The sequence below is a fragment of the Cheilinus undulatus genome, linkage group 1 (assembly GCF_018320785.1).
Source record: "Cheilinus undulatus linkage group 1, ASM1832078v1, whole genome shotgun sequence".
NCBI lineage: Eukaryota > Metazoa > Chordata > Actinopteri > Labriformes > Labridae > Cheilinus > Cheilinus undulatus.
The window spans coordinates 36,041,176-36,068,141 of NC_054865.1; the positions used below are offsets into that span (position 1 = coordinate 36,041,176).

General features: G+C 38.6%; 3 protein-coding genes and 1 long non-coding RNA gene across 4 annotated transcripts in view; 3 read left to right on the forward strand and 1 right to left on the reverse strand.

Annotated features, from left to right (window-relative positions):
- The window catches only part of mrvi1 (murine retrovirus integration site 1 homolog), a 41,029-nt gene extending 33,004 nt beyond the window's left edge, over window positions 1-8,025 (forward strand). The window contains exons 22-30 of the mRNA XM_041787212.1: window positions 88-228; window positions 451-582; window positions 1,577-1,730; window positions 2,005-2,054; window positions 2,455-2,613; window positions 3,762-3,823; window positions 4,448-4,570; window positions 4,767-4,895; window positions 6,145-8,025. Of these exons, the coding sequence (XP_041643146.1) occupies window positions 88-228; window positions 451-582; window positions 1,577-1,730; window positions 2,005-2,054; window positions 2,455-2,613; window positions 3,762-3,823; window positions 4,448-4,570; window positions 4,767-4,895; window positions 6,145-6,307 (1,113 nt within the window). The 3' untranslated portion in view covers window positions 6,308-8,025. The remainder of the gene's footprint in view (window positions 1-87; window positions 229-450; window positions 583-1,576; window positions 1,731-2,004; window positions 2,055-2,454; window positions 2,614-3,761; window positions 3,824-4,447; window positions 4,571-4,766; window positions 4,896-6,144) is intronic.
- A 1,635-nt stretch (window positions 8,026-9,660) lies between these two features.
- On the forward strand, window positions 9,661-12,331 carry lyve1a (lymphatic vessel endothelial hyaluronic receptor 1a). Its single transcript, XM_041790854.1, has 6 exons — window positions 9,661-9,817; window positions 10,296-10,479; window positions 10,577-10,716; window positions 11,358-11,537; window positions 11,671-11,743; window positions 11,888-12,331. Exons 1-6 carry the CDS (start codon window positions 9,730-9,732, stop codon window positions 12,024-12,026), a joined length of 804 nt encoding a protein of 267 aa, XP_041646788.1. The 5' UTR covers window positions 9,661-9,729; the 3' UTR covers window positions 12,027-12,331.
- On the reverse strand, window positions 12,250-26,834 carry ampd3a (adenosine monophosphate deaminase 3a). Its single transcript, XM_041790880.1, has 16 exons — window positions 26,761-26,834; window positions 26,425-26,502; window positions 20,097-20,319; window positions 19,831-20,005; window positions 19,226-19,391; window positions 18,921-19,140; window positions 17,399-17,528; window positions 17,071-17,265; window positions 16,727-16,858; window positions 16,481-16,644; window positions 16,252-16,378; window positions 15,682-15,845; window positions 15,453-15,573; window positions 14,232-14,405; window positions 13,890-14,000; window positions 12,250-13,666 (listed from the first exon to the last, which is right to left on the reverse strand). Exons 2-16 carry the CDS (start codon window positions 26,480-26,482, stop codon window positions 13,490-13,492), a joined length of 2,337 nt encoding a protein of 778 aa, XP_041646814.1. The 5' UTR covers window positions 26,483-26,502; window positions 26,761-26,834; the 3' UTR covers window positions 12,250-13,489.
- On the forward strand, window positions 23,925-25,334 carry LOC121511991. Its single transcript, XR_005992081.1, has 3 exons — window positions 23,925-23,961; window positions 24,652-24,699; window positions 25,258-25,334. It is a non-coding gene; the product is annotated as an uncharacterized LOC121511991 (long non-coding RNA).
- Window positions 26,835-26,966: the final 132 nt, after the last annotated feature.

Here is a 26,966-nt window from a genome sequence, read left to right on the forward strand (position 1 = left end):
GCTGATGTGTTTCTGTCACCAGTATTTAAAGTGCTGTTCAATGTGCCATTCCGTGTGTAATTTCACTTTTTTTTTTCCTTCCCCCAGAATGCCTTCGTGCAGCTGTCTCTGGCATTTCGGAACGACAACTACACTCTGGAGATGCGGCTCAAACAAGCAGAGAGGGAGAGGAACCTGACAGAGGAAGACACAGAGAAAGAGCTAGAGGAGTTCAAAGGAGCTCTGAAGGTCAGTCCTGGAAAACATCAGCTGTTATGAGATTTACTCAGTAGAAAAAAAGAGCTCTCCCTCTGGCTCTTTAGTGCTCGTTCATCTGCTCTGTGTTTCCTGGATATGTCCAACAGTAAATATTTATCTGGTCTGACTCCAACCCCAGGTACAATAGGAACATGTATCTTCATATTTCTTGTCCTAAGAGAGTCATAGGGAATTGTTTGTTGATGTTTGCAGATGACTGCACCACAGTGGCAGAACCTGGAGCAGCGTGAGGCCTACCAGCGCCTCATAGAGACTCTGGCTGTGCTGCATCGACTAGCAACACGGCTCTCCAGCAGAGCGGAGATAGTGGGAGCAGTTCGGCAGGTATAGCTACACAAATAAGACAATAAACAGGCAATGACAGAAAAAAGTCAGTAAAGGATTTTACCTGATGTCTCAGCTGAACTTACTGGCCAAAGCAAACATCAGTTTGAGCGCACATTATAAGCTTTGAATTTTATATGGAAGAAGTTCTGAAGTACTGAAGAAGTTCAGGAGCCTTGCACCACTGAACGTGGCAGGCAATACACTGGCGCAGAGAGGCGAGTCTGCAGCAGTGAAGTAGACCGCTTGACGAGGTAATTTGCCACAGGTGCAGGGAATCAGCCTCAGCGCTGTAGAGAGGGGAAAAGGGCGGCCTCAGGAAAAGCAAAGTTAGACAGCAGCAGCAGGGAATAACCGGAAGTCAGTCTTTCAAAATAAATGAATGTTGCCCAGAATCACCAAGGCTTTAAATACAGCTGTAATGTTCTTCTTCTGGTGGAGTTTCATCCATGAAAGGGTTTTGAATTCTAAGACCAAGTTTAGTTTTAGCAAAGAGAGCATTAAAAAGTAGCTGTAATGTGTGTTAAGGTGAGTACAGTCCAAAAGATGATGGAAGAAGAAGAAAGCAGCCAGATGACTTCAAAGAATGCATTGCACAAAATAGAAGCCTACTTGGAATTCTATTTTTAAATGTACTCAAAAATGACTAAATTTAGTGTTTCTTTATACATCATAAAAAAATACTGATGTTAATTTAGTAAAGTCAACATGTCTTATTTTGTAGAATGGTTGCATTAGTGCCCCTACAGGGAGAAACTTTGCAGCTTTGCATCTTGCACAAAATTTCCTTGGAAATCAATAAGCTGATTTCATAGCCCAGATATTTATCCATGCCAGACTCTATTAACTTCTTCATAGTATAACTTAACTTTTCACAGTACAACCTCTCTCTTGTTATAACGTTTTACACTTTTGGTTACTTAAGAAAGTTACCATATCTATGCATATATTTAGTTTTGTGAATGTTACTGACTGACCTTTTATTATGCAACAGGAGAAACGTATGAGCAAGGCCACTGAGGTCATGATGCAGTATGTGGAAAACCTGAAGAGGACATATGAGAAGGACCATGCAGAGCTAATGGAGTTTAAGAAGCTGGCCAACCAGAACTCAAACCGCTGTTATGGAGGATCTGTAGACACAGGAGGTAAGACTGTGACCACTCATCAATCATATACAGGAAGACTCATGGAATGAAACCAAACTTTTACTTTGTATCTGTACTAAAAAGTTCATCATGGAGAATAGTTCTGAAATGTATTATCAAGGATGGGGTTTTGGCTAAGCATGAACCTTAAAGATCACTGCTGCTTTGCACTTTAATAAAGTTCTAATACTGGGCCGCTTTTTAGCAGATATGGAAATGAACTGACTCATTTTTTTTCTGCTTTACTCTGTGTTTTCTATCCATCCCCATTAAGATGATGGTGTTCCAAGGCCTTCAAGATCGATGTCACTCACTCTTGGAAAGGTAGGCATTGTTTCTGAAGGATGGTTTTAGTGCTAAAACACGGTTTAAAAAAAAGCCTTTAACTTAACATGACCAAAGCTGTTATGATAATTATTGCTGCAGTAATTAGCCGTAAAATAAGTTAGCATTTTAGCACTTTCTGTTCATCATCTTAAAGTCTCTGGGATGTTTGAGAGACATTCAGCTAGATGTCCAAATAAGTATGGACATCTTAGTCTATGTTAGCATGCTAAGCATTGCTATCAAGTGAAGATGAAGTTAATAAGTGTGCTAGTGCTATGAAAATGCAACATAATGATGGTACTATAGGCATTGTCAGAAGGTTATTAAGTACCTGTTTGAATATCTATATGCTCTCCAGTTTTTTTAAACACTTTTGGACATTCTGTGTCCTCTCCAGGCTCTGCCCAGGCGTAGGGTGAGCGTAGCAGTGGTACCAAAGTTTAACCTCCTGAATATCCCAGGTCAGACCCCAGCCACAGCCGGCCCTGGCCCCAACACAGGACCAAGCACGGGACCAAACGCAGGACCCACAGCTGGTGCTGCTCTTCCTGTCCTGGTATGTCTTCCTGTCCTGTCAGGAAATAATGGAGGATAACATGCAAAGTATTTAATGAATCACCATTTACCCCAGGACACTAGCATCTGAAAAAGTTCAGTTTGAGGACATGCGGTTTTTGATTTCATATTTTTCTAACCCAGTGTCCCACACTGCTGAAATATACTCACACTGTATGAGATTTATATCCTGCTTCAGGTTATATGAATGACAATTACATACGAAGTGCATTTAAGTGCTATGGTAACCTTATAATGTTGATAAAGTATAAAACTGAGATTCTTTTGCTTAGTTTGATCATTTTAGGATTATGCAGTTTTATACATACCTTGCTGTTTCGAACAAATTTTGTGTTTTAATCCACTAGATTTATCTGAATAATGAAGTTCTGATTAGGTTGATTCTATGTAGCTTCTTGTTCTAAGCAAAACCTCATAGCTCTTTGCGGATTTTGTTGTAAGTGGCTCATCCATTTGTCTTTTCATAGTCAATGGTATCAGTCACTATGAATCTTTTTATGGAAACTTCACAAATAGGTGGAGGGTGAAATGAATGTGGCAAAATATGGAAAATCTTGAAGGAAAATCTTATTCAGTCTCCAGGCAAACTAAAGCTTGTAAGAAGATTTATTTTGAGCAAGCCAATGACCCGACGCATTCAGAAAAAGCTAAAGACAACAAGGTTAATGTTCTGGAATGGCCGAGTCAAAGCCCAGACCTCAATCCAACAGAGAATTTAAGGCTGGACTTGAAAAAGGGCTGTTAATGCAGATCCCTGTGCAACCTGACAGAGCTTGAGAAGTTTTCAAAGAAGAATGGAGTAAAATTGCAGTGTCTTAATGTGCAAGCCTGATCGACACTCAAACCGGTTAAATTCTTTTTATAGGCACTGTAACCAACTAAAACCTCCCCACAGGAGCTAAAAAACATAATTCATAAGCACCAATACTCTGTTACTGTCATGAATTTGTTGTTTTGTAACATCAAACCCACGACACCTCTGTATATTCACTTACTTTTATTTGAATGTAAGACTTTCAACTCAAAATTAAGATTATTTTTGAATAATTTTTTTGCTACTGTTGCTTTTGTCAATGTGAAAACTGCTTGTAAGGCTGTATTAAAAATACTCAGCATTTTCCTTTATAGTGTGAAGCAAATGATGCAAAAGGCAGCACTCCAACAGAATCAGAACAACCAGCAGCAGAAAGGTATGTTTTATGTAGGTTATATGGCTTGTTTCCACACGTCCACAGACATGTATATGAATGCATGTACAGTAGGTATGTGTACCATTGTATGTTTTCCAAGGTCACGCCTCAGTCCCTGAAACAATGGGCCGAGACAAGCCTGAACCTGCAGTTGTCCTTATCAAATGTTTTTATGCTGCAGTGTGACCTTCATCTTGTTTGTTTGACCTTCAGGGTGTGTTTTACAGTGCAGAGAAAGCCCCATTTAGGTGAAAATAAGCCTGAATGCATGAAAATAATCAAACCCTGCTGCAGTTGATGGATGTTATTCTGGGTTGTAATCTAAACATTTGTGTAAGAGTTTGACAAAGTCCAGGCACAAGACTCGGATCATATCCTGGTTAAAAAGTGAGCCTAAGTGGAGATCTTGAGGGTCTGAGCTTTATGTTCTCTGAGGAGATGAGACTACACATAACACCTATGCAAAGAGAAGTGCCTGTTTGCACTAGACTGGCCTGTGTGTCTTTCAAGTTGCAGGTCTTCATCATGTGACAAGGCCACTGGGTTGTGTTGGTTTTATAACTTCTACTTTGACAATGGTTTTTGTGGAAGGCTGACTGTACTTTCCCATCTGAAACAATGCAGTGGAAAGAGTGTGTCGGAGCAGGAAAGCGAGCCAGCGAAACCTGCGGTCAACTTAGAGGAGATCAGGGCCGAGATCAGAGCTGAGCTGAAGGCAAAGATCGAGGAGGAGGCGTATAATAAAGGGTAAGGTCTTCTCTACAATTATTTAACTACACACAAACACAACACAGACTGTATGATGACAGCAGTGATATTGTCAGAAGGATTTATATTCTCTTGTATAAAGTGTTTAGTATAGAGAAACTTTACACACTACAATGACTGAGTCTAATTTGTTGAAGTTTGTTCTTGCTTGTTTATCCCAACATTTCATTTGCAGCTTCCAAGAGGGACTGAAGCAAAGTAAAGAAATACAGGAAAAGAAACGAGAAGAAGAAAGTACTATAGAGAAAATGCTGGATATGAAAAACAAGGATGAAGAGAGTGGAAAGAAGATAAAGACGAGCAGGTAAACTGAATCTGCTGATATGAAAGAAGAAAGAAAAGTGCTGCAGTTTTGTATGTGAAGTTTGGAAGTGTAAGCACAGTTAACACCCCTGAACAGCACAAGAGTACAATGTCACAAATCCTTTTTCTGTCTTTTCAATCAAAAAGTTTTACCTGACTGCATTAGTTTAAATACACCAAGAAGCTCTTCTATGAAAAGAAATTAAGTTGTAGAAAGGAATAAATGTAGATTTCCATGATCTTTTTTAAATGTCTGCTTGTGTTATTGTTGTAAAAGAAAACTGGTTTTATATCATTAAAAAAACTGAAGAAAGGACAAGTGTGTACCTTGGCCCTGACATTGACACGGCACATGTTACAGACAGCAAATCTTGCAGTGACTTTCTATGATCTACCTTTGTTAAGACAATGGCAAAAGAACGCTCTTATTGAAGATGAGAGAGTCAGACTTTTAACTAAGTTAATTATATGGCCTTTAACCTTTTTTACGGTGCATTCAGAAAGTATTCAGGCCCCCTTCACAATTTCATTTTTCTTAGTTGCAGCTTGATGCTACAATCAAATATCATCATTTTTATTCTCATTAATCTACCCCCCTATCATGACAAAGTGATAACTACAATTTGGAATTTTTTATAAAAATAAAAAACTTGAATATCATATTGAATATTTTGCAGAAACATTTGAAATGTATCTAAAATGCCTCCCATTTCTCTCAGTCTGTTATGAGATGTTTCTTCACCTTGATTAGAGTCCACCTGTGAATGTTTTTTTAGGATGCTACATAAGAAAATTGAAAAATGTGAAGGGGGTCTGAATACTTTTAAATGCACTGTAACACCATCTCATCAGCCAAGGTTCAGGGCAGGAGCAAAAAAAACCTGCCAGTCAAGCATATTTTTTCCTACCAGTTGAAATAATGTTGTTTGGATGGTTGGTGGACTTCTTGTAAATACTGCCGATACTAGCTATTTAGTTAGCCTTGCCCTGCTACCAGCTAGCAGCAGACAACCTGCAGAAGGTGGGCTTATGTCCCATATAGTAAACAGTGTTGTGTGGTTGCTGGTTCTTGTGGAGCAATATAAAAAGGCTGATCACATTTACATGCCGAATGGAACAGAATTTGGGATTCTGGCACTTGGCACCCTGCATATCTGCTATTTAAGGAAACTCTTTTCATGTAAACATATTTCACACCATTAATGATGAAATCATCAGATTGTTACTCTCTGATGTTCTTATCTCCACAGGAGGATGGAGGAGTTTATCTTTCTTCTTGGTCGAGTTTGTCCCAAGATTCCTGTGAGTCGGCGGCTCCTCTGGATCGCCCTGACACTGTTTGTGGTGATGTGTCTGATCATCAGTATTTTTACCTTCTTCAGTGACAAATACAACAGACGTGAGGACACGTAAGCAGAGGATGAGTTTGTGGGAGGGGCGATGAAGACGTTTGGACTGAAGTGTAAAACCAAGAGTCCCAAGAATACAAAAAAAGATGACATGAGCCCCTCTGTTGGCTTACCAAACATCCCACTAAGACTCCCTCAAATCTGTGACCTCGACTCCTGAGTGTCTAGGATGTTTTGGAGGCTTTCTGAAAAACGTTGCCTTTCTCTTGGTCAACAGCAATAACATCATTTTGTTGGGTTTGGAAAATTGGCAAATTGTTTGCTACAGTGTGAAAGTTTTTGTGGGACCAACACTTAAATTTGAAAGACACAATAGAAAAGTGTAAATTTATCTACACTCTAATATAAGAATATAACCTCTCAGGTCCATATGAAGTTTAAGTCTTTAAGAGATTTAAAAATCATATTTAAAGATAAAGAAAAATGTGTATTTTCTACATGTATTTAAATACTTTGAAATATGAGCACATTCCATGGTAGTTCCTTAAGTGCAATAATTTGCAGTTGATGGTTCTTGTTTGTGTTGTTTTGGTTTGTGTTTTCAGAGCACTGAGACATTTCCCTTATGTATAAGAGCACTATTAAGATGGATATTTTTTATCTTTGTAGCATATGTGTGCCTTTTTGTGTTGTTTGTTTTCTGTAGATTTTATGTTCTGACACTCCACCTTTAAAATAAAGGTGCCTGAAAACAAACTGTTGTTACTCACAATGACATGAAGACAAGCTGTGAGGATAGCATTGACATATTATCACCTTGTAATAGCATATTTTACATCCAGCAATTATCAAGCAACATTTTGATATCTTTGTAGTCATACCTGGTACCACAACATAAATTCAGTTATTTTGGTTTCAGTCATTTTAGTCTCCTGAGGGAAATGATTTGTTCTCTCTTAACTAAACTACATTTTCTTTACAATTCAGTCTTGTCTCTAACTCTGTCTGCATTTTGTTGATCAGGTAGTGAAAAATACGCTGAAACAAGATACTTATCTTACTACTATAATTGGAGAGCTGTCTGGATGTGTCTGTCTCGACTTGCAAACCTCCCTGTTGCTCTAATTTTTATTCATACCTCTCAGAGGACTTCTTGGGTATACTGGTTCGAGACTGGAACCATAACAACTTCACAAATATGTCTAGATTTTGTATAAAACTCCAAAATTGCTGTTTTTTTGCTTCAGTTTGCCCCCCCTATTTAATTACACATTAAATACAAAAATACATAGACTTGCAAAGTATCACAATTACGATTGGACATGTACAAGATTTTGTTGGTATTATTTCTAGTTTAGATAATGACGGTAAGAGTGAACTAATCAGTGAGGTTTCACTACGATGTGATGCAATGTGAGACGATACAAAACATTACAATAGGATACGATACGTAACAATACGACACAATATGATATGATGAGATTTGATAAAAGCCAGTTGGATGCAATGCCATGCTGTGCGATACAATATGGCACGTCACGGCACATACAATATGAGAGTACAATACAACAATAGGAAGTGATGCAGAGTGGAACAATACGATACAATATTACATAAAATTCCATATGATATCAGTTTATGAAACACGCTATATGGTATGATTTGATAAACCATGATATGATACAGTACGATATGAAGGATATTGTATGGTTTGATATGGTTGATATGATATGATATGGTACTATACCATATGATAAATAACGAGATTTAATAAAAGCCAACTGGATACTATACCATGCTGTCCTATGCAATACAATACGATGTGACATGGCACAACACAACAAAATGAAACCATGCAAAGTGAAATGATATGAAAGGAAATGATGGTATGATTTGATAAACCATGATATAACACAATATCATGAATATGATATGGTTTGATGAGACCTGGTATGATGTGATGTGGAGCGATACAATATGATACAATACAATATGATAAAAAGTCTAGTCAAAATATTCTATGCTTAAGGGTAAATGTGAGAAATTTGTCTTGAACTCTAAGTGCTACATTAATCTGCCTCTAAATTTGTTTAAGCTCTAAAGATGGGCTTATACAGGCAGTAGTAAGCAGCAAGCACACATGTCCTGGACAAAGCAGGGGAGCACCATCAGAGGCTGAAACTCAATCTGACTCTTCTTCAGGTGATAATTATCTGTATGAGCATCATTGTGAGACACTTTTGCTCCATTAACCCGTCAAAAATCTTGTTCAAATAACATAACTGAATAAAATAGTCATATATTTTCCGGCTGAAAGTATAAACCTAAAACGCATTTAAAAGATTTTTTCAGTACATCTTTATCACAGTAAGCCTTCTGACAAGGCACATAAGTCTGAGCACTTAATTTTCATGATTGGTAAGTGCCCCTTGTGCATTTTCTACCATCACAAGCCAATCATCTGCCTCTGTCCAACACATCTAAGCTGTGCCATGCTCTCATTAGTCGCTCAATTAATAAGTAAGGCCAGTGAGTGCAATATAACCTTAGTTCAATCTTATTTCTTCTGACCACAATTGACTGTCAAAGACTTCTGTGAGAAGTTAAATACCTGTTCTTTTCCATAGCTTATGATGTTAATGTACCATTGTGCCACAGACCTCATTGACACCTCACATCTGCGTGCTCATCAGCACTCTTTGCGTCATTTCCTGCAAGCGGAGCTTGTGTTGAGATGTTTTTGTGGAAGTGGGATGTGGTCGTGTGCTAGAGGCTCATCAGAGGATGCCAGAGATCATAAGCACTTTCGGGATTGAATAACGCCCCCCGGGAGGAAGTCATTTGGACAGAGACCTCCAGTCAGATGTCAGTTATAGTGCAAGTCACTGAGGACAGCTTTTTGATGAATAAGAGTTCATTTTAGGGTCTGGAGTTTTTTATGTGCTTTATTCATGTGTTCTAAAGTGCTTTTTTAAACTTGAATCTAATTAGAGTTTGAAACAAAAAAGAAAGATTTTTATTGGTAATAATAGTAACATTTACTGGAGTACATGCACAATAACATGGTTTTAAAATAAGGCAGAGGTTACTTTATTTGAACCATTTGTACATTTAGATTGATTAAAAGTTAATTCTGTGCAATATTAATGGTCATGAGATCTTAGTTTTTGGAATCTGTAGTTATCCTTTTGGTATCCTTTATTCTTTTTTCACTTCCTTCTGCAGAATTTCTGTGTCTGTCTCCTGTTGATGTCAAGTGAGTTTATCTCTCTCCTGGGACCTACTTCTAGCACATATGATCACTCTTGATCTGACCTGTGAGCAGTACTTCCCTCTTCCTTTTCCTCTTTTTTTCTGGCAATGACAGTGTGCACACATCCCAGTCAACAGAATCCCCTCTATTTTAACCCGGGCATTTGGCTTTCAGACACAGAAACCTTGCGGCACCGGTCATCCTCAGCACTCATTCACTCTGCTCTGATCAGCATGAATATGATCTGGCTCTGCACAACGTGGTTGCTGTCTCTTACTTCAGTCATCTCTGGTCAAAACATTGACATGAGCCGCATCAGAGGTAGGTTATTCCAACTTTTTTAAAAACTGTTCTGAAAATGCAAGCATGTACTGAGGCTTAAATGTGTTTTAAAATAAATGTGTTTCTGCAGCACAAATAAGAAACACCAGGAAGCATGACTACAGGCTATATGGCTTTTGATTAGTTTGATTTCACTGTAACATTTCAAGTGGCCACAACAAGACACAAAGTGATCTGACTTTCTCATGTCTGCTTTTCATACCTAGTCACCAAACTTAAACTCACACCTGTAAGTTATACATCATTTCTTCTCTGACATTTTCCCTTCTGTGGTCAAAAAATAGATCTCTTCACCCTTGTCCACACAGGCACAAGTGTTTCTGAGACTCAAATAACACTCAAGAATGTGAAGAATATCTTCTACATGTTCTCTGCTGTGTCATGAGCTACTTCCCAAGTTGTTTTCTAGGTTGATTTGTACAGTGCAGGATATCATTTAATTTCATTCTGTTTCCAGTTTTCCCAGGACAAAATCAAAGCATTGCTGGAGTTTTCCATGTCAGCTACATGAACGATCTCAATCAGCCTCAGTATGCTTACAATGCCTCTGAAGCTCGCAAGCTCTGCTTGTCTCTTGGTGTGATGATCGCCTCAAAATCAGAAGTGCTGACAGCTCTCTCCAGAGGGTTAGAAACATGCAGGTAAGACCAAGGAGGAAATGCGTACCATCATCTCACCTATCGTCATGTAGTTTGATTTTTGAAAACATGCCTGATCTTGTGTGTTGTGTTTGTTCAGGTTTGGGTGGATTGATGAGCACTTTGCAGTCATTCCTCGCATTAAGGCTCTTTCTAACTGTGGCCAGAACCAGAAAGGCTTGGTGCCATGGAGGGCATCTGTTACCACAAAGTTTGATGTGTTTTGCTTTAATGAAACTGGTATGTTTTTTTTTAATGTAGATTGTTTTTCTGGTGTTTAACACCATCCATAATGAAGCATATAGTTTTAACACAGCCCTGAAAACATGTAAGCTCCAAAGAGAAGATATAAGGTGTTGTATTATATTACATAACTAAAACTGGATTCAGCTTCATTTTCATTATACTCTATGGTAGTGGTTCTCAGCTGGTCTAGCCTCAGGACCCATCACCCCCTCCTTAATCAGAAATTATGACCCTGATTTGTGATATTTTTCACTAGTCAGACCTTAGACAGTACTAAACATATGGTAGACAGAAAATATTAGATATGTTTAAAAAGCCCCATAGAGATTTTCTACAATTTAACAGGCACTCATTTGCAACCCAATCAAAATGGCTCCACAAGCCACTTTTGGTTCCATACCCATCAGTTGACAACGACCGCTCTATGTTTTCTAAAGCTCGTCCAGTATAATGTTTATTTTATATGGCTGTACAAAGATAAACTTTTCGGCTAAGAGAGCTTTATAAGGGCATCCTGGGAGGCAGACACTTTTCCTTTTTAACTCTGAAAACATGAGCAATATAAACATACATTCATCAAATAGCATGTGCTTTATATAGCTCTTATCTAATCTTGCATGGCCATTTTTGTGCAGATGCAGCCATACAATTGAAGGATACAACAACTGATAGCTCTGCGAAGCACACTCAGTCTCCCTCCACTCAAACCTCTCCGACCTCCTCCACCTCTCCGACCTCCTCCCTCACCCCTGAACTCTCAGACAATCAGGCCAAACCAGCTCAGATTGCCAGCAGGGTACAAGGCTCCTCTGGAGGTATGAAATTGTATTTACAAGCAAATTAAACTAAAAGAAAACGTTAAAAATAATTTAAAGGTCTTTTATTCTGAGTGTTTTTTTTTATATGGTGATTGGGAGTCTGATGTCTTACCTTTATTTTATTTTTTAGGAAAGGCCATTCTCATCATCACAACTTGTGCCCTTCTCCTTATTGCAATAATAATCTTCGCTTACTTGACACTGTAAGTGGATTTTCATATCAGAAGAAAGTGTAAAAGGCTTCAAGTTGGTATTTGAATGCATAGATATTGCATATTAAAGCAAATTCTCCTTTGGTTTGGATTTACTGACCAAGGTTGAACATTTTCCTTTCTCTCCACAAAAAGGCATCGGTCTGACATAAAGCTACAGCATCAGGAAGAATATGTCGAGACAGAAGAGTGGACATGTGTGAAGGTTATACAAGATACACAGACTGCAACTCAGGAGGATGAAAGCACAGAAGAGGACGATAATTCAAGCTAAACATTCTCCCATGGACGCGTACTGATCAATAATTGTTTTAAGGAAGCAGGGGTCTGTTGTGTCCCATTTCTGTATGACAGTAATGTAACATAAGGTTGTAAATCACTTTTATTTTTTGTATGTTACATGTGTTTGATAGTATTTTTAGTTACATGATGCAGTTTGGCCACTAGATGGCACTGTGTGCAATACATTCTTTTAAAGGACTGATGACCTCTACTGATACTGTTCAATGCTTTGTTTTTAATGTAAATAATGTTTTCTACAGTAATTTAAAAGCTATTAAAAGGCACATGTCATTATGAGCAATTGTTATTCTCCAAAATCTTTAAAGAACGGGACATATGTGTTCAAAATTCAATGAAACTTCAGTACATCAAGACAGCTTTTGCAAAAGTATACGTTTACATCTGATGTTAAGTGCTCACAGAGACATAAAAAGCTTGTTTTAACCATGGTTTCAACAAGCTTCTTTCTGGGGGTACAACTATTAAAGGTGACAAATACCCCTTTTCCACTTTTTAACAGTTCCTTGTGGTCTTAATGAGTGGTTTTCGAAGTGTGAGGTGTGCCTCCCGGGGGGGCGCTACAGGACTTCAGGGGAGGCACAGAATCATAAATTTGAAAAAAAAAAAAAGTTGTAGAGTTTCTTTGCTAACTTCTGCTGGGTGTGCTGTAAATTGGACAGATTTACAGTTAATGTAGATACTATACATGTAAAAATTAAAAGAAAAAAACAAATTATTTTCCCTTGGGGGAGGCTCACTTTCCCACACTTTGAAAACCCCTGGTCTGAATGAAACATCTGTGCCATGCTTTGGTCAAAATACAATATGAACAAACACCAGGGAAAGTTTTTCATGCTGTACGAACCAGCTCTAAACGGCCTATACAGAGCTCAGCTTAGGTGTGTGTCTCTTTAAATGCAAATTAGCTTCTTTTTCCATGCCCACGTTTACAGCCTCACACTTCTACAGCCATTGGGGAAGCCAGGAGAGGGGCATGCATTATTATGTTGACACTCATCGTGATGTCAAAATGGGCACAGGTTCTGATCAGACTGTCAGATGTCATGTTTTCAGACATAAGCTGGGCACAAGCAAAGGGCTGGGTTGGCTTAGTTCATATTTGTGTGGGTTGGTAGATACTCCAGACACCCAAAAATATTTGCAAAACCACTGAAAAGTGGGTTCATATGATGACAAATTTGTAAGCCTGACATTAAACACAAATAGCCCTCCATAGCTTTTCTCAAACCTCAAAGCAAAAGTGACATCAGTTATCCAGGTCTGTTCTTCATCAAAGTCACCAGTTATCACTTTGTGAGTAGCTAAGCACTGCATAGCTTGCATTTCTTCTTAACTGACAGGATAATGTATTTCTTAAATTCTTTAGTCCCTCCCTCTAAATGGTGATTACTGAGAGCTCAACATGCCTGGATTCTGTCTTACGTATGGTCCATTTTATTCAAATAGAGAATTCATGGCTTCAGACTTCACTGCATCCACTATAAAGCTGAGTTCATTACACAGCGTCTCATGTCTGTAGGCCATGCGGATCTGTGCAACGTTGGTCCGTCTGATATCATTTCCTTCAGGTCCATCTTTCAGATAATTCATTCCCAGGAAGTGCTTCTTATCCTGTTTCAGAAAACAACAAAGCAGACGGAAAGATGAGATGAGATGTAATGGAGAGTTGGCTCTTCCTAGCATCAATGACAGAAGAAAACAAAGAGACACAGAGGTGTCCTTTTTATTAAATTTATTAAACTACTAATCAACATTTGAACCACATGCATCAAATGTAAAATAAATATATACCAGAATTATTACAGCAGTTAACTTTCATCCCTTGTCTTCGTACCTGGTGAGCCAGTCCACTCTGCAGCACACTGTTTCTGGCTATTTCACACACATCACAGGTGCTGAGCTTCCACAGCTGAGCTGCTATAGCGTACTCTTCCATTAAAGGCTCCTATAATAAGGATACACAAACAGTTATGATACAATTCCACGTGCTGTATGCATATAGCTGCTACTACAGTAATAAATAAGAAAAATGTAAACACACAATACACATAAACCTGCAGTAGCACATACCAGCTGATAAAATGTTATTATTAGGAGGTATATCAGGGATTTGTTTACTGAATAAATATGATAAACTATAAAGCAGCCTTGAAAGTGTTTACTTCCTGTATGTTACCTTGGTGTAGTGGAACTGCATTGGATCATCTGTGGACAGGGACACACAAAGACCTTTATGCAGAAACTCTCTGAGAGGATTTTTGGAGTACTCCAGAAACAGACTGTTGTTACTCAGTGGAGACATGGCAATTGGAACCTGGGCCAGGTAGTACAGGTACTGCAGCACAGGGCTCTGAGGGAAAAATGGCAAACAAAAAAATTTAAAATAAAATACAGACACACACTTATACAGCACAAAAGCTTAAATACACTTTTGGAACTTGATGAATTTATTACAAGGTTTCTTATGTCAGTGCTACCTAACTATTTAAGAGTTTAAACTGTCTGTAAAGATGTAGTGAGTTGTGCTATTTAACAGCTCCCTCTGGTGGTTCAAAGACTCACAAGTACTGAATTGTTCTTCAATTTTGTTCATGGTCCTCATAACAAACACAACTTATCATCAGTGTCTAGCCAATAGCTCCTATCTACAAAATCAAGAAATGGAAAAAAAAAAACAACAACTGTATTTTTCCACATTTTTAATACTGAATCCTCATAGTCCGTATTAAAGTTGACAATTTTTTATTAGTTTACAATTTGTAAAAACCCACTCCCATAAGTTAAGTGTGACCAATAACAATGATTTACAAATGAAAATAAAAATCATGAAAAATCAGGATAGGAGTTTTGGCCAATGCTATGAAAGAATACAGTTCTTAAACCTTATCCTGCAATGTCCAGACTTAAAGTCAGGTAGTTTGGATTTAAAAGGAATGATTAATTCATACATTACTGAACAAATTACCAAAAATTATCTATCTCTGCAGTCTGGGTGGTAAATAAATATAAAGTCTTTTTTTTTTTTGTCACGGCTCTCTTTCTAGCCTGTTTTTTGAGGATTTTGTCCAAATTTTACATTTGTCCTCTTTTTCATACAGCTCTTTTCAGTGTCCTCTTATGATCCACAGTGCCTATAACAAGAAAGTTAACTAAATTTAGGATATGAATGTATATAGCGATTGGTCCAAAGTTAAGAATCAATAAAACAAAATGTCACATTTTGGTTGCTGTATTGCATGGCCAAAAGGAATGTGTCACATAATCAAAAGAGTGATCTTTTGCTCAGACTGCAGCAGCTCTGTGTGGTCCTTCTAAATTCTGCAAAATCTGAATTAAAAAAAAAAAAAGCCTTGTGAAAGAAGGTTTAAAAAATGGCCATATCAAGAGTCCAAAATACCTTTTTCAAGTTGAGTCCATGGGAGATGTTGTCTGCTGCCAGAAAAGCAGAGACTAAATGTGTGATTGATCCGGCTTCTCCGCAGTGAGGACGGAACTGGAAGGTACTTAATCCTCGCTCTCTACAGATGACAAAATGTCCATACATTTGTCCGTTTTGCACATAATTGTACATTTTGTCTGAACAAAAAATGTGTCTTTTGACATAAAAGGACATCTTTAGATCTTACTTCCGGAGGTTGTTGAGGACCATGATGTTTGCATACATGTGGAAGACGTAGTAACTGTATGGTGGATTGTCGTCTGTAGTCCACTGCTCAGGCTTCGGGCTCCTGAAGGAGAACATGTGATCGCTGTGTTTGGACTCATCATCCACGCTGTCAAAACCTGACACCTGAACACACAGACATTATCTACACGTATGATGGTTCAATGGCTCCACAGGTATCAAAATAAACCTTTTTTTTTTGTAATTAAAATATAACCTTTGGTAATTCTCTCAAGCAAAAGACAGCTTTAACCCCCCCTAGTTGCTTACTGGTAAATTTGGTACCCAAATCTGATGACTTTAACTTATTTGACTCTAACCCAAAATGTTCATGAGGAATCTCCTGACCAAACTCTAACCTCAGTTTTCACCGTATGTAAAGTAAATATAAGACAACTTCAGGACACTTCAACTTCTTTGAACTAACCTTTACTTGTCTAATGGTATGAACAATAGATTCATACAAATTCAAATATTATTCCAAATAAGTCAGTTTAGTTCTAGTTGAAGAGAGCTTAAAAATAAATCATACATATTTGAGGAAGACATGGAGTTCTTTGTGCTTCTGCGGGTTAACCGTGGCCTCAAACAAAGGGAGGAAAATGTTCTCCAGCATCTTTGCAAAATTATGTACCAGCTTCTTGGACTTGAAAATATCACTGAAACACATTAAAATATTGTCTTATGTTTTTTTGAAGATTTAATATCACAAGAAAATAGAGATGTAAGAGTTCATTTTTTGTTAAAGTTGCTGTACTCACTATATTCTGGGCACTTGAATGATCCATCTCATGTTTGGAGAGTAAACTTTATGGTTAATGAACCACGTGGACAGACTGTCCCACTCCTTGGGAGAGCGTCCATAGATGGAGAGACGTGGCTCTGCATGCTGGTACTTGCTCTCCTCTAGGTCATGGGCTACCTCCTGTTAAAGATAATAAGAAGTGTGTACTAAGCTGTCTCTGCATCAGCTCTTTTTTAAAATGTGTGATTACTTAAAATGATACCTTTATGATACGAGCAAAGTACTCTCCATTAATGAGGTTGTCTGTTTTCAGGAAGATTTCCCGAAGTTCACTAGCTCCCACTGGGTTATACTTCGAATTAAACTTGTCAAATCGATGAAAGGTTTGTCTCCCCTGTAGAGAATAAAAGTGAACCCAGTCATAAAGATACTTATAATGATACTAGTAATTACTGTTAAAATTAAGTGACTAGATAAAAGCAGAGAGAATAAGTTAAATTAAAAGAGATGCACAATGTACTCTTTTCAGTTGTCATCTTGACAATGTAGTTCTGAAACAGCATTTTGCATATTGCTAAAATATTTCAAATTTTTGATCATACGTACAGCATGCACGTCAAGAGAGTCCACAGTGAGGTCATAAGGGTCCTTGTTAAGGCTGTGGAAAACCTGCTGCAGAGTCATCTTTTGCCCCGCATTTTCCAACACCACACGGTCAGCATCGGTCTCGTATGTTTTCTGAATGAAGGTCAGCAGGTGTTTCTGAGACATGCAGGCAGCTGCATGAATGTGTGTGTCCACCTGAGTGATAGATGTTACATTTGTTACTTTACAACTGAGTGTTAAAAGACATGCACCTTGCTTTTCCTAGTCCTATTTTGTAACAAACTGTTAAAAAGAAGGTTAAAAAATATTAGTCTTTGGGATAACTTACTTTTCTAACATTGTAGAAATCTCTGTGAGGCACGCTCTTCAGTTCCTTCAGCTCAGCCATCTCGTTGAGCATCTCATGAAGGTAGAACTTTGAACTCAAGAAGTTTAGTCGTCTGTGACAGTAGGTCTTCCTAATGAAAAAAAAGGATGACAGTTTTTTTATCCGTGTTGGTCATGTGTTGGTTCATAAAGCGGCAATTTCTCTTTGGCACCATTTAGAAAATCTTTATGATGTCATTAATTTTTAGCTGAGGACAACAAAAAATACTGGAAATCTGGAAGTGGGCCATCTTTGATAAAACATCTTTGATAGCTAGGGATACATAAAATTGGATTTCTGATGATATTCCAGATGGTGATATTTACAAATTCATTCAAGTTAATACCAATCTCAATACCCATATATAAATGTAGTACAGACCTAAAACTTCAGTCCTTAAAACACACTTTAAAGTTAAAGGAATAAAGATGAATAAAAAAAGACTTCAACTGATCGTCTGCTGGTCTGGACAAAACTCCACAAACTTATTTGTACAAAAGGCTGATATTAACAGCTGATGTACTGACTGTAAATGTAGGCAGAAATTAATTTATACACTCACAGGCCACTTTAATAGGTACACCTGTACAATTGCTTGTTAACATACATAGCTAATCAGCCAATCACACGGCAGCAACTCAATGCATTTAGGCAACATGACTTGCTGATTTTCAAACCAAGCATCAGAAGGGGGGAAGAAAGGGGATATAAGTGACTTTGAACGAGGCATGGTGCCAGACGGATCGGTCTGTAACTTCTGATGGCTACTTCTACGTAGCAGGATAATGCACCATGTCACAAAGCTCATATCACATCAAACTGGTTTCTTGAACATGACAATGAGTTCACTGTACTCCAATGGCCTCCATAGTCCCCAGAGCACCTCTGGAGTGTGGTGGAATGGGAGATTTGTATCATGGATGTGCAGCTGATAAATCTGCAGCAATTGCGTGATGCTATCAAGTCAATATGGACCAAAATGTGGGAGGAATGGCTGCAACACCTTGTTGAAACTATGCTACGAAGGATTAAGGCAGTTCTGAAGGCAATAGGGGATCCAGCCGTATTTAATAAGGTGTACCTAATAAAGTGGTCATGCGTGTATCTGTCAATACGGATGATAAACTTTTTAAGCTAATACCTGCCAATACCAATATCATGCTGATAATATCACGCATCCGTATTGATAGCCCGGTAGAAATGCTCAGATGACAGCGAATGTTGATATTCAGCTAAATGCTACAAAAAAGACATGATGACATCTTTTAAATGTCTGCTGTTATAGAAATTACAACTAAAAGACACATATCAGACACAACACCATATCAGTATTTTAGCAGCACCCTGATTGTGATATCAGAGGACAATGGCACATATGTGAATACACTGATTTCAGGACTACATATCTGGAAGGAGCAGGTTTAAAATCAGAGTTGTTTACTCTGCTATCATATCTCTAATATATTTTGTTTTGGAAACTTACGTGGGTCCATCTGCAATCATTGCCAGCACATGACTAAGATCTATGGCAAAAGTCTCAAGGTCTGGATAAGGAAGGTCGTGGGGTTTGTTTTCTCTCAAAGCCTCAGCACTGTCATACACATACACTATCCCGTCCTTCATCTTAAGCTCATAGTTCAGGTTGTCAGGGATGTTCTCCATGCTGTATGGATCCTCTCCTTCTTTTGGATGGGGGCACATATCTGCAGAACATGACATTGTTCTGTTACTGTCATAAAAGTAAAACTAAAATATGAAATTGTAGCTCTTAAGTCACACAATGCAAACCTGGTATAACCTCATCATTTTCGCTCCATCGTGTGCTCTCAGCAGATCGCAGGAACTGAGCCGTGGTTCTGCATAATCGGTGATAGGCGAGCTTTGAGTATTTTTCACGAATAAGCAAAGCCTTTAAAAGACTTTTGGCTGCCTGCTCATAATCCTCCACAGTGATCTGAATAAAGAATAGAAAGGACACTTTAAAAGTTGCCGATAAAATTACTGACAAGTGAATCTCAATTCAAATAAACTGTACCCCAATTTCAAATCTGAAAATGTTCTGAGGCACATGATTTGAGTCAACACTTGCTACCATGATGAGATATTTCCTAACAAATTTTGATTTAAGAAAGAGAAATATTCTGCCTAAAGCTGGCCAATTACAATATAGTACCAAAAACACATCCCAAACAAGCAACAAAATGTGTGCACAAGTAAATGTACAAATAATAACTCTATAAAAAAATAAGAGCATTTTATGTCTTTAATGTAAATGACTACCAGTGGCCTGAATGCACTATATTTTTGAGGCACTGACCCTCACACCCTGGCATTAATATGATTTTAGGGAAACTGTTCTGTTGGTGCATTCTGCTCTAGTTTGTAGTACTTACTCCAGCACAATAATCACCACTGATAGTGACTCTTTGATAATCAGGGAAATTTTCTGGCACTGAGGAGCAGGTGGAGCTTGGAGACATGAATGGCGTCACTGATCGTGCCCAGTCTGTATTCACTGGGATCTGCAGAGACATTGACTGAGACCGGATCATCATCAAGCTTTGTCTCCTGCAAAATTAGCAGTGTGATCAATATCAAACAGACCTTTCCCCTAAGTCATTACTCTATATTTGATTATCATGGTCTAAGCAAGGCCTACCTCTTGGTGCTTTGCTCCGATTTCTGCTCTGCCAGCTCCTTCAGCAGTTCATGGTCCTTGGCTTGCTGGAGGCCAATCGGGCAGTCCTCCGGCACGGTGAACATTGATAGGGCATCCTTGTTGTCCTCTTCTTTCAGTGCTGATGCGTATACTTTCTCTGCTCGCAGTTGTGTCTCTTTCTCCTCTTCACTCAGAATCACCTTCGGGAATTGTCGAGGCATGTCTGTGGGAAGAAATAAGAAACGGTTTAAAAGACCAGTGGTGGTGATATAGCATTCAGAGAGGCACTACCCTCCTCATGAGAGCTCTTCTTGCTCTGACCAGTTTGTTCTGTTTTGTAAACAAGCTAATCGGCCTGTAGGAGGGTTTGGTTGTGAACATTCAAGAGCTAAATGGTATCACCACCTGCAGAGGTCTGTGTGAACACTTTCTTTTTCCTTTAACATTATTAAAGCTGTTAAAGATCCTCTTGTCTTACAGTATCACTTTTTAAAAAACTTACTTAAACCTCAATCTGCCTTTTGTTTGTTCCTCCAGACTCAAAATGAGACCTATAAATTACTCTCAATTCGTCACAAATTGAAGATTTCAGGTAATGCAGTAGTGTCATTTCCATCTAAATCTATTTACATTCCCCCGCAGCTTCCCACAATCTCTACTGACTTTGTCATCTTTATTACAGTGCTTAGCTTATTGTCAAGGATTACCTTTATGTTATCATGACTTCACATTTACTCTTTTTCATTCTTAGTTATACTTTTCTTTGAGGGAATGGTTTTCAGTTAAAAGTAGCTAATAAATCCATACTTTAAGTTAAAACAAACTGCATTATTCTCAGCTAACCCAGCAATGAGATAGACACTAAAATTAGAAACTGCAAGTCTTCAGCAATACAGGTTCTGGTTATCAGGGTGCTAAAGCAACAATAGACACGCCATGTTGTCTACTGTAATACAGTTGAGCCAGTTTTCCACCCTGCAAGAGTGCTTCCTGGAGTATCATCCTCCCAGACACACAACACTATCCCAACATCAGCTTTGAGTATTGCTGCTGATGTGTAGCTCTATGGTACCACATGCCAAATGTGGATTACAAGGCTCTTATATTGATCTGAAAATAATGGTCTCATTAATTATTCACTCTAATGTAACCAGTAATAATTTTGCTGAGACAAGAATTTTATTTTACTTCTTTAGAACTGTATTGACCCATCTCCAGCAAACTCAATAGCCTATGTCTTAAATATGTCCCAGGGGTATTAGGTGCCCAATTAGTTAGATTTTTTGTTCTACTTAAACAATATGAACAATGTGCAATTCTTTTTCTAGATGTGTTGATCCATTCATTTACAGTTCAATTATAATTATCCTATACTCAACGCAAAGTCCCATAATATCAAGAGCCAAAAAGATTTTGCACCAAAAGTAAAGGACCCATGCTCAGCACCTGTGAGCATGGGTCCTGTTACAGTGGTCAGTAGGTGTCATTTTTACTGCTCTGGGTAGGGCCTGTGTGATGGGAGAACTGGTGTTTATGTGGAACCAAGTCGCGGCATTATTTGGAGTGAGCCCTGGTGCCATCTCTAAACACACGGCCAAGTTCTAACTGACAAGGGACATCAGAGACAAGCGGTAAAATCTCCCAAGAAGACAACACCCCAAGAAGACTGTGTCCTCACCCTGTCAGCACTTGGTATTCATAAGCCTTCTTCTACAGATTTGTAGTTCTTCCACTCCCTACTGAGGCTCCTGTTTGTTAAATGACAAAGTGATAAAGGGGACATATTATGCAAAAATCCCTTTTTCAGGTTTTTCTAACACAAATATGTGCCCCTGGCCTATCTACAATCCCCTCAAGTACCAGAAAAATCCATTCCCTCTCCCCCTCTCTTTCTCCACCTTTCAGAAAATGTGTGCTAAAACAAGCCGTTCTCAGATTTTACATCCAATGACCTCACCAGAGGTCTAAGCACCCACCCCCAGGTGTGTTTGGCCCTCCCCCACTTGGAGGAAAGTTCTGCCCTGCTCTACTGATCCTCTCAGCTAGGAGCTGAGATGCCGGATAGCTCAATGGGTTACCCTGCTGACTACGGTCTGGGAGATTGATGGTTTGAATCCCTGTCTAACCTTTGGGGAAAAAAAGTGTCTGTAACATCAGGAGTGCTGCATCCATTTCCTGAGAGGGGTGTGGTCAGGGGCGGGGTCAGACAGCTAATTACCATTTAAAGCCACAGACACAGAAACAGCTTGTTCTGAGAAGGGCAAACAGAGGGGTTTTTAGACATACAAAAATCCAATACTGGAGTGTTTTTTCAGCAATCAACTTCAGGTGCATGTTTTAGGGACCTCTGAGACCAAAATAAACTTGTCTTAAAATGGTAAAATACAGTGCTTAAAAAAATTATTAGACCACCCTAACCCTAACCAAAGTAAGGTTTATGCCACAGCTGCCCTAAATTAACAGCATTGGTAATTACCAAAATCATTTTTTATGTTTCTGCAATGGTTAATACACCAATATGTAGAAGCTCTTTAATCCAAATGATATTTTTAATGCTAAAATATCATTATTATTGTTATCCATGAATTTTCAAATGTACTGATTAATGAAATGAAAAAATAGTAAAGCACATTAATATTTCTTTATTAATATGTCAAATTATAGTTATTTACTTGCATTCCTGAACAGAAAATGAGTTTTAGTAGTTGAATGTTATGCTTGATTAATTTCTGACTTCTCAGAGAAGCCCAGTGAGCAGGCTCAAATCTGGGTGAATTAAGTTTGAAATTCCTCATTCCTGTTCAAAATGGTAAAATATGGAGAGCTCACTGAAAATGAAAGAGTCTGCATTATAGCTCTTCATGATGCTGGATGGTCTTCGAGACAAATATGACAGGTGGTCTAATAAATTTGTTAAGCACTGCATGTCCCCTTTGAAATGCCAGTATGTCTTGTTTCTTCAGATTTCAAACATTTAATCCACCAGTAAGGCAGAATAAGCTTTTTGGAACAGGCAGAGAAGATTTGGCAGTTTTGCCATGGGCTCAACCCACATACTTAGCTCTGCTGCTCATCCCACAAACTAGTGTTCTTTACAAATGTGGCACCGCTTACAAGTAATATAAACGGTATAAGATTTATTGACAAGAAGCATTGTTATGATAAATAATCTACTGAACTCAACTTTCCTTACTTTTTGTGCATCGTTTATTTAAGGAACAATTCAACTGAATTATCTAAACCAGAGAATATTCTGAGGTGCTGGTCTAAACGTTTACAGTACTTTCACATACCTGGCTCCTCTCACCTGCAGCATTTGCTTTCTGAGTTAAAAGCCGAGGCTTCACCAAGTGTTTCAAGTGAGAATAGCATTTATAAACAACATTGCTTTCTTATCACCTCACTTCACAATAAAATGAAGGCGAAACAAACACATTTTTTACACAAGCAAATGCAACAAATGATAGAAAGGCAAACGTTTACAACAAAAAGCAGAGGGGCATGCTAATTCGCAAAAGTCGACACTCTTCCTCGCAGACATCAACAGTAAACTATTTTTCTTCCCAAAATTGCAAAAAAATATATATAAATAAACTGTCTTTAAGTTTAAAAAACACAAAAACTGGAACATAGTCTGACCAAATTCTCCAAATTAACCCCGAGACGACGCTAGCTTCAGTATTCAGTATTTCAGTGTTCGCTAGCCTGCATCTTAGGGCACTGTTTTTTATTACCATACATGTTAAATACCCGAGTCTGGTTGGCCAATTAAGCATTAAAGGTCTAACGTTACGAAGAGCTGCATGCCAGTTAAGCTAACGGTTGGCCCTGTCCAGGACGTCCCTTCGGACTTGCATCGCTTACCGTAAGAATGACTTGCAAAGTTAAAAACCAGTTGTGAGTGTTTGTTAAAATGGATTCGCATCTGTTCTGGTACGTAGACAAAGACTGATAAAAACAAATTAAGATTAACCAAAGAGGTTCATCGCCAGAACCAGTAAAAAAGGTTAGCTTCAGTGCACAGCAAACAACAAGTTTGTGTTTTAGTAATACTTTCATTTGGACCTGCAATTCTCTTTTAAGTTATATCTAAGTTAATTTTCCTCAATATTTTAATTTTGTATTCAACCTGTAATGAACATTTTGGTCTGGTAAAAACAGGTCTAATCGTAAAACTGCCTGGTATTACAGCAGATATGTCGTGATGTAGACAGTAGCCTATAATGGAGACTTCACGGCGATATTACCTTTTTATTTACATTTGGATGCTGTTCTGCTCTTACCTTCAATGCTGCTCCTGTCCATGCTTGTACTCAGAGTCATTGCTAACTTCAGTCTGTATCTATCTTGGCCGGTAAAGTTATGATTTGAAGGTGCACACACCTACAATTTTTTTACTCTGACTCCCTTCTCTCTTAAGCTGCCGGTGTCACCGTGGTGGCAGAACTTTTAGTCCTGACAGTGTGTAAACAGGCTGTCAACAAAGACAGGGCCACACTCACCGTAAACATAGTAAGCCTTCTTGTATTTATCTCTCTATTTGTGTTTCTCTCAGGCACAAACAGCACTTTGTGGCCCAAGGAGTCACAGCCAGGTTGGTGGAGTAAGTGCCTTTTTCAGTCTGAAAGCCACAAGCTGCTTAAACCATTTTCTTCAGTCTGGGAACAGTTTGATCATTTTATTGGTGTCTCTCTTAATAGCAACATTTTTGCCCAGGTTCAGCCTTGGTTAAATAAGATTTTTGGTAAAGTAATCCTGTGGTCTTACTGCTACCTAACAATCTCAGACGTCCACTTAGAAATCTGTAAAGACTGACTGACCACAACTCCCATAATGACATAAGGCATCATGATGTGTTTTTGTATTTGCGTACATTCTGTCATTGCTATTTAAAACTGAGCAGATTATCATACCAGCTGTGAAAAATAGCCTTCCAGTGGCTACTTTTGTAAAATAATCATTATGATATGGTTCTTGTGCTGTTTAATCACAGTAATAAATAATTATTCTGCTTAACCTGCTCTTGCAACTGCCTGGACCAATGGATGATGGTTGGATAAAAAGAGCTGCAACAAGAGATATTGTTTTGAATTAAAATGCAATTTAACATTTTAAATCTCAAGAATCTGGAGAATGTTTTAACTGCTGTTTTTTCCCCAAGTTTTCTAGCATAGTTATGCACTTAAAGGAAAAGAAACAACCTTGTGGATGAGAGACAACACAACTGACCCTGAATGGTATATAATCCCGCTTAATTGTTTGGCTTTGTGTGTATGTGGTTATGTGTGTTATGTGGAGCTTGCAGTGAACAGTGCGCTCCTACTGCCTATGCTTAACAAAAACTTCCTGCTCACCTTTGTCCTTCGAGCACCTGACTTCCATTGATGATGAGAGTTGCAGAATAGACAATGTTAGACTAAAATAAACATGCTCAATGTCTGCCAACAGGGCCTGAAAAACTCTGCTGAACCAGCAGAATTTTTTCTTTATTTTCTGGTCTTCAGGAAGTAACAGCAATATGGGGAGTCGAGCAAAAATGCTATGCATCTGCATGCTGCAATTCCCCATGGATGCACCAGTCATTTATGCTTTTATCTTTTCTAGAGCACTGTTTTTAACACCCATCAACATTTACTCCCTGCAGAATATTGTGCTTTAACATACACGTATATAGGGCAAATCCTTTGACTGCCATAATACTGACTCAAAATTTGTAATTTCAGGGGGGTTATAAAGTGTCACATCAATGAGCAAGCCGACTTCCACCAGAAAAAACATGGAATGAAATTACACTAAGCACACATAATTTACTCTGCATCATTGGATCTGTTTTCATATTGATTGCAATTCCTGCTTTAGGAAATAGAAGATCATATGGCTGCTGTGTCTCTCTGGAAAACTCTATTAGTGACTAATGTTGGGAGAATCTTAATGGTGCTAACTCTGGGCTGTGCTGATGTGAATGTGTGTGCCCTTGTGTTTGTGGGCTTCCTTCAATGTACTGTGAATGTGGAAAATTGAGTGAACCATATGTCATCTCTACAGTTACTTTGGAGAATAAGATCATTCATTCTTTCACTGTGTGAATCCCACAGGAGGCATCCTGAGGCCATTACTCCGGCACTCTGTTGTATCCCAGAGCCAGCTCCCTACATTCTGCTGCCTTTATCTCATCTCATTTTGCTCGTTCTCACACACCTCAGTGCTTTTACTGGCTGAGCCCCCAAGATGGCTCTCTCGGTCAAAGTCATATCTGAGAGAGAGGTCAACAACATGGGAGCTATTTAAAATGCAGAGAGAAGGTGATGAGATGGAAAAAAAAGCTTACTCTTTCCCAAGCAAGGACTTGACTTCTGCTTTTTCAGAGGTGAGTCTCCTCTTCTCATCTTTTCCAGCAGCCAGGAGCCTGGAGAGGACAAAAGATAAAGTGAAGGAAGTGCACTCACCCATGAATATAAAACATCCTCGCTCAGCTGTTCTCTGAAGCTCTTCAGAGACTTATTGTAAGTGCATTTTTTATGGTCTGAATGAATGGGTTTAAATATGAATACAGATACATATAAACCAGCTGAATATCTAAAAAAGTATAACAAGACGTCGCAGTTTCTAGCTATGGAGAATCTAATTCTATGATCCTTTTAATTCAACATATGAGTCCACTCACCTCCCCAGCTTCGCCTGTCTGTGAAGTGTGCACAAGTTCCTTCAGAGAAACATCCAAGTCATGCTGTGCTCCTGTTGTGGGGAGTGTATGATATCACACCCACCACTCCGCAGTGCACATCTCTCCATCCTTAACTCTTTCATTGCCACAGCTTTGTGCAGTAACATTGGCTGAATGGATTCTGCAGTCTGCCATTATGGATATTT

Bases quoted from the DNA above. Each gene is read 5' to 3' on its own strand.
- lyve1a (XM_041790854.1), top strand. From the start codon at position 9,730: ATGAATATGATCTGGCTCTGCACAACGTGGTTGCTGTCTCTTACTTCA. The intron at 9,818-10,295 runs GTAGGTTATTCC...TTCTGTTTCCAG, and splicing joins TGACATGAGCCGCATCAGAG to TTTTCCCAGGACAAAATCAA. The intron at 11,744-11,887 runs GTAAGTGGATTT...CTCCACAAAAAG, and splicing joins ATCTTCGCTTACTTGACACT to GCATCGGTCTGACATAAAGC.
- ampd3a (XM_041790880.1), bottom strand. From the start codon at position 26,482: ATGAGAAGAGGAGACTCACCTCTGAAAAAGCAGAAGTCAAGTCCTTGC. The intron at 19,141-19,225 runs GTTTGCATTGTG...CATGTTCTGCAG, and splicing joins AAATGATGAGGTTATACCAG to ATATGTGCCCCCATCCAAAA. The intron at 16,645-16,726 runs GTATCATTTTAA...TATCTTTAACAG, and splicing joins ACTTTGCTCGTATCATAAAG to GAGGTAGCCCATGACCTAGA.